At 31.8% G+C, this 12167-nt stretch overlaps 1 protein-coding gene across 1 annotated transcript; it reads right to left on the bottom strand.

The window, feature by feature from the left end:
- Positions 1-2274: 2274 nt before the first annotated feature.
- LOC136986932 (piggyBac transposable element-derived protein 4-like) lies at positions 2275-4014 on the bottom strand. The gene has a single exon (XM_067284574.1). It carries the CDS (start codon positions 4012-4014, stop codon positions 2275-2277), a length of 1740 nt encoding a protein of 579 aa, XP_067140675.1.
- Between the last annotated feature and the right edge of the window lie 8153 nt (positions 4015-12167).

Below are 12167 nucleotides of genomic sequence, written 5' to 3'. Positions count from 1 at the left end.
TAGGTGGATTGGCATAGGTGAGTTCTAGAAAACTGCTCCGATCGTTTTGTCTCCTATCAAGAGTCCTATAGTTATGTTGAATTGTACTTTGAGTGAGCCTGTCCACTCTACCTTTAAGTTTTTCCAATATCTCCGTTAACTGGGTTAAATTGTATAACGAAGGATGATTGGTCGATCGCTCTGGATTTTTAACTCTCCGTGAGTCGCTAGGAATCGTTCTCTTACTTAGGTCGCATGGGTCTGTCAGACCCGTCATTTTTATTTTGAAATTAATAAATTTTTTCTATCGCGTAGAGGAACTACAATTTTTTCGTTAAATTCTACGCTTTGTTTTCTATCTAGTAGTATAAATTACTTCTGTATTGACGAAATTGTCTTTTCAATATTTATTTTTACGTAATTTGATGAAAAAATCACAAAATAATAAACATATCAAATTTCAACTCGCTGTAAGTTATCTGACGTTTCACCGATAATCATCGGGTTTGTTTTCAAATGGGGAAGAAAGTTCACTCATTCGTGTGAAGTCAGTAGAAATTCAGTACTACTGCTAAAAATTTTTTAAATAGATTTCGCGTTACCCCCTTTCGCGAGAGTCAATAAACGTTAATTGTTTTATGGCTCTATTAAAAAATGCTTATTTTTGGGTTTAAAATCGACTAATTGACAACTGTTTTATTTTGTTTTACTCATTAGAATGTCATCTTTAAGATTTAACAGATAGTTTTGTTAGATTTTCACACATGAATTTTATTTTTAATTTTTAATGTGATATAGTCGTGTGTTAGGCTTAACTCGATCACCTAATTCAAAAATTGACATCGGTCAAAATATTATTCAATTTATCAAAATTCTTTGTTGATAGTTTAGATATAAATGTTTTCTCTGCACGAAATGAATCGATCGAAAAAATAATGAGGGGCCCATCAAAAATTCGGCAATTAATGACATGTTGTCGATTCTGTAATTTGTTTTTTTTATAATATAAAATATTCACACAATAAAACTGTAAAAAGGCATGCATATCAATATCTGAATGTTATCAAAATGCAATTATCAAAAATTTTATAATTTTCACAATTTGTATTATCTTAATTTAGTTTTAAAGTTTTTTGTCGCGCTTTGTGTATCGCGCGACAAAACAGTCGCAACGCGATCAAACGCAGCGATTTCATTCATAATTACTTGTTATGTAGATCGGGCTAACTTTTCAGGTTTGTTTTGTTGTGCCGCGATGAAAAATGAATAAATAATAAAAGCAGATTATAATTAAAAGTATTTTTATCAGATTAATCTGAATTATTAGATTATAGAATAATTATAGCTATGCGATATGATTGTCGCGTAGTTGTAATTATTTTTCTTATATCTAATTCCTTAATGTTTAGGGTCTAATTAGCTAACTTCTAGTTGTTATATTTCGTATGAACGTGTAAGCATCGTTTCAAAATTGTCTGGTGGGAATTGACTGAGATTAGAACTACCCTCCACGTAAATCAAGGTTATAATGTAAACAAACGTTAGACAATCGCCCAGTGACGTAGCGTGGGTGTCAGCCGCCTGGGGCGGAGGAAAATTTCCCCGCCCTCTTATTTAGGTATTTTTACAAGATATTATTATTTATTGTGAAATTTTGCCGCTCTCACTACGCTACGCCACTGCAATCGCCGAATTAAAATTTAATTTTTATTTTAAATTTGTATTTTAATTTAAATTGACCAGTCGTAAACTGTAATATGTTTCTGATAAAATCTCAAAACAAATCGATTTCAGTCTAATTTTTAAAGAAAAATCGCAATTTAAATTTTATTTATGCGGAAAATACAAAAAAATTCCAAAAGTTAATAAACTTTTGGAATTTTTTTTTTGTAGCTAAAGGAATTTATATTAATTAAAAAATTTAAAACAAAACACACAAATCAAACTATTAAACAGAATTTAATTAAAAAGATACAAAAAAAACATTATTTTGTTTTTGTCTTTATATAATATTTGTAAACATTCGAAACATAATATGCTAACAAAGAATAAAATAGTATTTATGTTGTATTTATATTCTATTTATGTCCGAGTAAATACACTATATAGTTACTGTTTAAGTTGCAGAATAAAATACATATACTGGTTGATATTTAAAAACTAAATAATTATTATTTTCAAATTTATGCTCAAAACATTTAACTTTACTTGTGCATTCAGAATAAAAACAACTTCTACCTAATAACAAATATATAGCATATATTTATCTTTAGTTAAAATGTTGGTTTCTTATTTTTATTCAACACAATCTCTACATATTTGAACTGCATGTTCCAAGCATAGATATTTTTTGCATTTCACGCAGGTATATTTCGTTTTTCTATCTTTCCGTGTTTCACATTCATCACATCTCTTTCTCTTTTTTTCGACACATTCCGTGGATGAATGTGAAGGTCCGGCTTCAGAATCTGACGGAAATATCCTTTCCGCTGCCGTTCTGATAGTTTTCGAAAGATTTAAAATACATTTTCTTTTATCAATATGTTCGCTCATTAGAATGATACACAATTCCTTCAAAAATTCTCTTCTATTATTCAATTTGGATGTATTTTTGTTTGCTTGGTGAATAATATAGGAATTAATTCCTGCTAAATTTAAAACACAATAAAAAATGATCATAGGCCATCGTCTGGTGTTGCGTACGCAATTATAATTCCCGGTTAACTGGTCCACGGTATCTACTCCCCCTTTAGTTCTATTATAAAAGGATATTATTTCTGGCTTTTTTGCCAGTCCAGTTTCCCGATCAATTTCTTCACTATGATGTAATGACGACAAAAGCAATACATTTTTACTTTTTTTCGGCACATAGGAGACCAAAGTGATCGCTTTAGTAAATGCAAACTTACTACTGTTTACTTTTCTATTTTTTATATTTAAAAATTCTGCAGGAATTTCTTTTCTATTTTTTCTGATGGTACCAACTAGCGTTAACCTGTCTTGCAATAAATCTGTAGCCAAACTGAAACTGGTGAACCAGTTATCGGTAGTTATATTACGGCCGCTGTTAACAATAGGCCTAGTTAATCTTTTCACTACACTGTCCGCAGAATTCGATACTGAGAAGGGTCCATCGGGCTGTTTTCCGCAGTAAACCTCTAAATTGTGCGTATAAAATGTTTTACTGTCTACTAGCAAGAATATTTTTATACCGTATTTATTTGGTTTACTTGGTATATACTGGCGGAATCCGCACCGCCCTCTGAATCCTTCCAGTTTCTCATCTACGGTACAGTATTCCGATACATTGTAATTCTTTATACAATTATTCGTAAATACATCTAAAAAAGTTCGGACTGCTGCTAATTTATCAAACTTTAGTCTTTCACCTCGCGTCTGTTTATCATCAAATCGGAGATTTGCTAACAAAAAACGAAAACGTCTCTCCGACATGGCCGTTCTTGCGATTTCGAATCCTGTACCGTCCGTTGTCCACATTTCGTTAACGTGACAGCGATTTACCTTTTTATACGCAGCAAGGTAAAATAATCCGATTAGTGCTTTTATTTCCTGCAGATCTGTTGTATTTGCATCACGTTCTCTTTCGTAATGCGGTTGTACTTTTTGTATTTGTTGATTTGTGTGTATGACTATGATATCTAAAATATCATCTGTTACGAACAGATTCCAACATTCAAAAATAGACCTTGCGTTTGTAGCCTCTCCAATGGGACCAGGTATAAGATAAATCAAGTTCTCTCTTCTTGTCTTCGTTGCAGGATATTCCCACATACTCCATCTGGTTCCATCGCGAGCTAGGAAAGAACAATGCTCACCTGTTTGTGATGACGAGGCTGCTACTTGTGATGATGAGGCAACTGCAGGTGAGCCTACTTCTGATATATCTTCGTTTTCCTCTTGCTCGGTGTCTGTATTCTCAGATCTAACTTCTACAAAATCACATTCTTCTTCCGAAGAAGCATCTTCATATACTATATTCTCGATCTCTGAATCGATCATAAAATCTCCGTACATTTTTACTTTACTATAGACAAGGCACTCAAATATAGTCTATTAGGCCAGGCTTGTTTCTCCTAGTTTCAACGGTGGCATTGCCTTATATACAGTTTTTAGATCTGTTGGCCGACCAATCAGGAGCTAACTCGGTTGCTCTCCTGCAAATCTGTTTCAGTTGGCATATCTGTCTCAACATGTCTAGAACTGAGGCTATCCGATATTTTCAGAAAACGAGTTCTAACGACTAAAACCAGAATTCTCCTCTCACTACTCGACAGGTCTTCTTGAATGTACTAGTCTAACTCAGAAGCAGAAATGAACTAAAAACGCCATAAAAGTGATTTAATGACACACCGATCTCTTCTGACGGCTTTATTTTGTTTAAAGTATATGAGAATATACATTAAACAAAATAAACTTGACAGAAGAAGGGCAAAGTACTGAAAAGCGTCCCGACAAATAAAAAAAAAGGAATAAACAAATGTAAACAAATCATGTGTTATTTAGATTACACTGTATTGTGAAAAATAATCAAAAAAGAAAATTGATACGGATTCAGATATAAAAGCCGGTTTATTACTACAGTACAGTAAATATATTACAGTTTACGGTGTTTAATTTTTTTTTAATACAAATTTAAAATAATACTAAAATTCACAACTAGATATTCCATAGACTTACTATAGGAAAATGGAGTTTCCAGGAAATATTCATTGCTAAACAATTTTAAAAACATGTTTACTCATCTGAACACTGTCGAACATTTAATTAGCAATTTATAGCTTATAACGCGATTAAAACAAAAGAATTTATAGCGATTGTGTAAATTCGATTACCAAGATCATTTCCGAGGGGGCAGGACATTTTTTGGAATTTTATAGCTAGACTGTTTTCACAAGTTTCTGATTACTTAGTAAAAGTGAAAAAAGCCAACTTGCATCGCCCAATATACGAGGAATAATCATAAATTAATTATAAAAGTGATAAATAAAAATTATATGATAAGAATAAAAAATAATTAAATTAATTAAAAAGTAATTAGACATTACTTTTAAAAACAATATTATAACAAAAAAAACAAAAATTTAAATATACAAATAAATAACGATATGATAGGATTTAATAAACACCGCGCGACAACTTAAATGCGATAAAGTTATTGCGACACTCGCTATCGGCAACGGCGACAAATTAAACGGTTTTTTTTTACCCCCATCATGAGTCGCATGGGTCTGACAGACCCAAAGTATTTTTTTTCTCAAAAATGAGCGTTGTTATTCAAAAATATTTAACAGCATGTTAATCGGGATAGAAAGTTAGAAGAATATTAATTTTTTCAGATTTTTTGGAAAATATTCAATATTAAAAAATTTTAACTAAAGTTCGCGCCGGGTATGTCAGACCCGTTCGACTCACGAAGGGTTAACTGTTTGCATGTTCCTGCATGAACGCGCAGTGAGTTCTTCAATTGTTTCCTCATTAATCACGGCATGTAGTGCCTCATCAAAGGATTAAGGGTCACGGCTCATTACTGTTTGTTGGATCCTCAGCGTGATTCTGTTCAACAATTGGACCTTTAGGCGTTCGTCTAACTCTTTTCTCTGCACTCGCTGAATAATAGAAATTTCTGCCGTGTCCACATTGGTTTTTGGCGTGATTTCTATCTCAGTAGCTAGCGCTTGCAACCGGGCAGCATGCGCTTGGACATCTTGATTATTTCTTTGAACGCAAGAATAAAATTTATTTAATTTAAAAGTAAGAGGCACTCGATCAAAGCACTGGAGCACAATTCTTTTAAACTTATCAAAATTGTTGACCTCTTTGATTCACTGATCCTTTCGTACGAATTCCCAAGCTATTCCCGCTAGTTTTAATTTAGTTATTGCCAGCATTTGCACTTTCGACCATGCGGCAACCTTCATAATATCTGCTAAAGAATCGAAAAAGTCCGTTACACGGGGGCCTCGTGTGTCTCCAGAGAACATGGGCAGCAATGGAATTATTTCACCTAGACCACTCAACGTAAGGGGGTTCAGTCCTGGATTTGCTGGGTTAGCAGGCCCTGTTGCAAGTTGAGGATTAGGTTTAATTATTTCTACTAACTTAAAGCAGCTTGGATATCCTTTCTATACTTGTCCTATTTCTTCTACTTATAATTAAGTCCCTAATTCGACTTAAATCGACCTTGTTACTCGAATATGGCCTTTTTTTTATCGATAGTTCAAAGAAGTTGAACCACACACCTAACACTAATTTGTAAGAACGCCGGAAGGTAGGACAGAGTCGTACTTTTTTTTTCTCAGCGAACAGGTCGGCAAGGCCCACCCCACTGTCACGGATGGCTAAATTTTAATAATATTTTGACTTGTCGGGATCAGGTAATTAATTGTCAAATCAAGTGGAGGAAGTGTGTGGGTTCGTCGATAAGTTTAAGGCGATATTCAAATTAACGGAACCATGATGAAAACAAATAACGATTTATTTAGACGGTAAACAAATACAAAAGATCTAACGCGTTCAGTTCCTAACCGTGAGAGAGAGAGAGTTTACAAATTTAGGAGTCATACCTCTTTCTAGGGTATATCGGTTGTAATTGAAGTACGAATTGTCTCGGTTCTCTTGTCGTGGAGATAAGCAGGAGGATCGGTCAGAAGCGGCTTGTCGGCGGCAGGCTTCGGTGACTTTGTGTTTCGGCCCTCGATTCTTGGGACGGATCCTACGGATCAGGCTTCTCATGCAAACCTTCAGCAACCTTGTTCTCAGCCTTTTCCTTCCTTATATACTCCAGGTGATGTTCTCTTCGATCACCAATAGCGATAGGAGGTGAATCGCTGATGATTCGATCTCCGTGACTAAGAGTTTGGATCCTGAGAGAAAGGAAATGCGTTTCGACAGCGGACGGCTGCACATCCTTTGAATTTCCACCGTTTCTCTAATTTCTCTCGAGAGGATTTAAACAATAAAAAAAAGATATTGGGCCGAGTTAAACCCGGTCCTCAGATAATAATAGTTTTATCTATTTCAAGTGGATATTGTAGAAATGAAGCTATTTGATTCGTTTTGCTTTTATAATTTAGAGTTGTCAAGTATTTTGCTGTAAAATTCGATTTACTAAACAGAAACAAACATGAGCTATTAAATATAAACAGCACAATACAAAATTTTTTTACGTAAATTGGGTGTAAATACAGAAAAAACGAATTATATCAAAGATGAAAAGAACAAGGTTACTTCTCCAGAACAGAGCTTATAATTTCTTGTCATTTTCAGCCTGTTCCTACTTCGACTGTTTTATATTGGTAAAAAGTTGACGTTTTATAATGTTCTTAGTAAAGAAAGATAAAAGTATCAAAATATAATATTCACACACTTAAAAATATTTATGTATGTCGATATTAGAAATTTGAAGTGAATTATAGAATAGCCTCGATATTCATATCGTGTGATTGTCTTATAAATCTTCATTTTTGTCTGTCTGTTTTCTGTCTGTCTGTGTGACTGTCTGTCTTTTTTAATCTTGAAAATGGAGTTACGTAGATAAAATCCGACATAAGATCTGGAATTACTTCGCCATTACTTTAACTTATCACAAACTTGTAAAATAAAAAAATTGTTGCGAAAATTTCCTCTCCTAACTTTTGAAGTAAAATGTAAAGAATCGCAATTGATTCGCTTTTAAAATCGTATTTTAGCTTTATTTAACTAATTTAATGCACTTATACATTAAATTAGCTAATTTAACAATATTTAAGTAAATAAATATATTTTTAAAACTATCTAGCAATAAATATTTTCGAGAAACTCCACTTCTATATAGTAAGTTTATGGAAAATGTTCGTGCTGTTAATTGGCTTTAAAATTTTTGTTTCTACGCCTATTACGCTCTAATTGGTAATTTATATTATGACTGAATTAACTTCAATGAATGAGAGTTTTTATTAGACCCATCTGCACAGGATTTTTCCGCGAAGAACCAGTCTATGTGATTAAAGTCAGAATGTAAACAAACGTTAAAAAATAGCTTTATTTGTTGCCATAATTCTACTAGTTATCATGTTATTTGATTTAACTTAGACAAAAAGATTTCTTATCAAATTTCCACTAAGTACCATCCTTCTCAGGCTACAGCCTTTGAAATATGTAAACAATCGTTATGAAATTGCTTGTTTCTATTGTTTTTTAGCTCTAATTAGCTAATATATTGTTCTTAGAGAGTTTTTAGGTTAGTAAACATTATTTTAGAACTGTGATGATATAAATTATTTGTGAACGTGAACATTTTCCCCCGCTGTTACATAATATGAGAAAATATGTAAACAATTGCATGCAAAATTGCGTAGTCAATTATTTTAAAAATTGCCGAAATAATATAAAAATAATGTTTCTTATACATTATCACTAAGAAAACTTGTGTTGACTTTGACCATCAGATGACTCATCCACTCTTTTCCTAGAAGAGTAATTAGAGTAGTAGTGTGAAAAATGACAATAACTTCTTACTTGCTGTAGCTAGCAGGCTGTAGTTTGTTTTCTTTTCAAACGAAAGATATGTGTGACTAATAAATCTACGATATTTTAGCGAATTTCTATAAATAAATAAATTGTTTTCTGTATAGTTCGAAAATTTAAAATTTTATTATAATTTTAAGTTCGTGAATAACAAAATACAAAACTACGGTGAACTGTAATATGACTTTGCTAGAAAACGACAAAAACAGACTGAACGTAGCGCGAATTTGAAGCGAGATACCACATTTGAAACGACACTTGCATCTGTAAACATTCTTTTTCTGCAAAACATCGTGTTTTTGATAGAAGAACACAGAGTTTTTATGAAAATTCTGTATATAAATATTTTTCATAATCTTATTATCAGAGAAAGATTTTTATCTGTCCTACATTGCTTGAGCCACACTATCCCCTAGAGTTTGTCATGAAGAGAGAAATAGTATATATTTAACAATGACGTTTCACACCATAAGGCTATACAAGGGTGCAGTTCGTTTAGTAAAAATAGAATTTTTACACAAGTACAAACAATTTCTTATATCACAATAATACTTATTCTATAATTATTAGTTTCTAGCTTTATATGCTGACATAAATGCTTTACAAAAAACTCAGAAAAAATCAAAATAATTTATAATATGCCATTTTATAAAATGAATTTCTAAAAAATTTTAGTATAAAACTTTATTTATTTTATTATCTATTATTTAGAAACTTATTATTTTTCATATAAAACAAAACTGGCAAGGAGACACTTAGCACAAGCTTCAGTACAGATATACAGCCGGATGACCTTGAGAACAGCTAATTGTAAACTTTCCGTGAAATGTTCTGAACAACGCCTGAGGGGGTGTAAGTTTTCTACACAGGTCTGAACTAGTTACTGTAAATACTCGAATGTATTTCGTTATTTTTTTAATAATTTTTATACCAGTTTCTTCTTATTACTTATATTATATGCTAAGCCTTATCTCATTAACCTAACATTGTTTTTTTGTGTTTTACAGAAAGAACACCCACAAAAAATTAAAAAAACATTTTAATACGCCAATTTATGAAATACATTTCTAAAAACTTTCAGCATAAAACTTTATTTCTTTTGATACCTGTTACTTAGAAACGAATTATCTGTCACATAACAAAAAATCGCGACAGATCGCGTGACAAGCGCCGCAGTTTGGTGTACTAATCTTCATGTTTAAGAAAACAGCTGTTTGTCTAAGTTGGCGGGTTCTCCCCGAGTAAGTTTTAGGGAAAAGCTGGTTTTTAGCCAGTTTTGCCTCAGTTACCGTAAACACTTAAATACATCACGAAATTTTCGATCATGAATACTCTTTCAATAGGTGGAGACCTCAAAAATGGTTCAAAATATAAACTTCAATTGGATGTATAATTTCAAAATTTGCTGAGATCATAAACCACATCCTATAGAATGTATACAAAGCTTTTTCTGACTTATCTCGTCATTAGGGAGAATAGAAACAATTTTTGAAAACTGAACATGCATAGACGTCAACGAGCTGTAGCAATTACGTAAGGCTTAACGGCTATAGACGTCAATTGGCGATAAGGGGTTTTAAGCACCATTTCCCTTAGTCATGTAAGTGATTTAACCCTCAGTGAGTCTCTAGGAATCGTTCTCTTACTTAGGTTGCATGGGTCTGTCAGACCCGCCATTTTTATTTTGAAATTAATAAATTTTTTCTATCGCGTAGAAAAACTACAATTTTTCCGTTAAATTCTACGCTTTGTTTTCTATATAGTAGTATAAATTACTTTTGTATTGACAAAATTGTCTTTTCAATATTTATTTTACGAAATTTGATGAAAAAAACACTAAATAATAAACATATCAAATTTCAACTCGCTGTAACTTATCTGACGTTTCACCGATAATCATCGGGTTTGTTTGCAAATGGGGAAGAAAGATCACTCATTCGTGTGAAGTCAGTAGAAATTCAGCACTACTGCTAAAAATTTTTATAATAGACTTCGCGTTACTCCCTATCGCGAGAGTCAATAAACATTAATTGTTTTATGGCTCTATTAAAAAATGCTTTATTCTGGGTTTCAAATCGACTAATTGAGAACTGTTTTATTTTGTTTTACTCATTAGAATGTCTTCTTTAAGATTTAACAGATAGTTCTGTTAGATTTTTAAACATGAATTTTATTTTTAATGTTTAATGTAATATAGTCGTGTGTTAGGCTTAACTCGATCACCTAATTCAAAAATTGACATCGGTCAAAATATTATTCAATCTATCAAAATTCTTTGTTAATAGTTTAGATATAAATGTTTTCTCTGCACGAAATGAATGAATCGAAAAAATAACGAGAGGACCATAAAAAATTCGGCAATTAATGACATGTTGTCGATTCTGTAATTTGTTTTTTTTATAATATAAAATATTCACATAATAAAACTTTAAAAAGGCATCCATATCAATATCTGAATGTTATCAAAATGCAATTATCAAAAATTTTATAATTTTCACAATTTGTATTATCATAATTTAGTTTTGAGTTTTTTTGTCGCGCTTTGTGTATCGCGCGACAAAACAGTCGCTACGCGATCAAACGCAGCGATTTCATTCATAATTACTTGTTATGTAGATCGGGCTAACTTTTTAAGTTTGTTTTGTTGTGCCGCGATGAAAAATGAATAAATAATAAAAGCAGATTATAATTAAAAATATTTTTATCAGATTAATCTGGATTATTAGATTATAGAATATTTATAGCTATGCGATATGATTGTCGCGTAGTTGTAATTATTTTCCATATATCTAATTTTTTAATGTTTACTCATCTGAACACTGTCGAACATTTCATTAGCAATTTATAACTCATAACGCGATTAAAACAAAAGTATTTATAGCGATTGTGTAAATTCGATTACCAAGATTATTTCCGAGGGAGCAGGATATTTTTTGGAATTTTATAGCTAGACTGTTTTCACAAGTTTCTGATTAGTAAAAGTGAAAAAAAGCCAACTTGCATCGCCTAATAAACGAGGAATAATCATGAATTAATTATAAAAGTTATAAATAAAAATTATATGAAAAGAATAAAAAATAATTGAAATAATTAAAAATTAATTAGACATTACTTTTAAAAACAATATTATAACAAAAAAAAAACAAAAATATAAACATACAAATAAATAACGATATGATAGCATTTAATAAACACCGCGCGACAACTTAAACGCGATAAAGTTATTGCTACACTCGCTATCGTGCAACGGCGACAAATTAAACGGTCATTTTTTACCCCCATCATGAGTCGCATGGGTCTGACAGACCCAAAGTATTTTTTTTCTCAAAAATGAGCGTTGCTATTCAGAAAAATTTAACAGCATGTTAATCGGGTTAGAAAGTTAGAAGAATATTAATTTTTTCAAATTTTTTGAAAAATATTCAATATTAAAAAATTTTAACTAAATTTCGCGCCGGGTCTGTAAGACCCGTGTGACTCACGGAGTTAAATAAATTTTGTTAAACTTTTTTTAATAAGGTTGTTTATTTATATAGCACAAATTTAGTACCGCAACGCATTCATATAAGCCGTTATTTCGTGTTTTTAACTATCAAAGCAATAAAACTAATCGAAGACAGTAAATGTATACAAAAACGCCACACTCCTTTTTAATTAAAAAG

This window comes from Centruroides vittatus, unplaced genomic scaffold (genome assembly GCF_030686945.1).
Source record: "Centruroides vittatus isolate TY-2023 unplaced genomic scaffold, ASM3068694v2 scaffold_1384, whole genome shotgun sequence".
Classification (NCBI taxonomy): domain Eukaryota; kingdom Metazoa; phylum Arthropoda; class Arachnida; order Scorpiones; family Buthidae; genus Centruroides; species Centruroides vittatus.
Note: the sequence above shows the minus strand (reverse complement) of the source record. Positions and strands in the feature narration are given on the sequence as shown.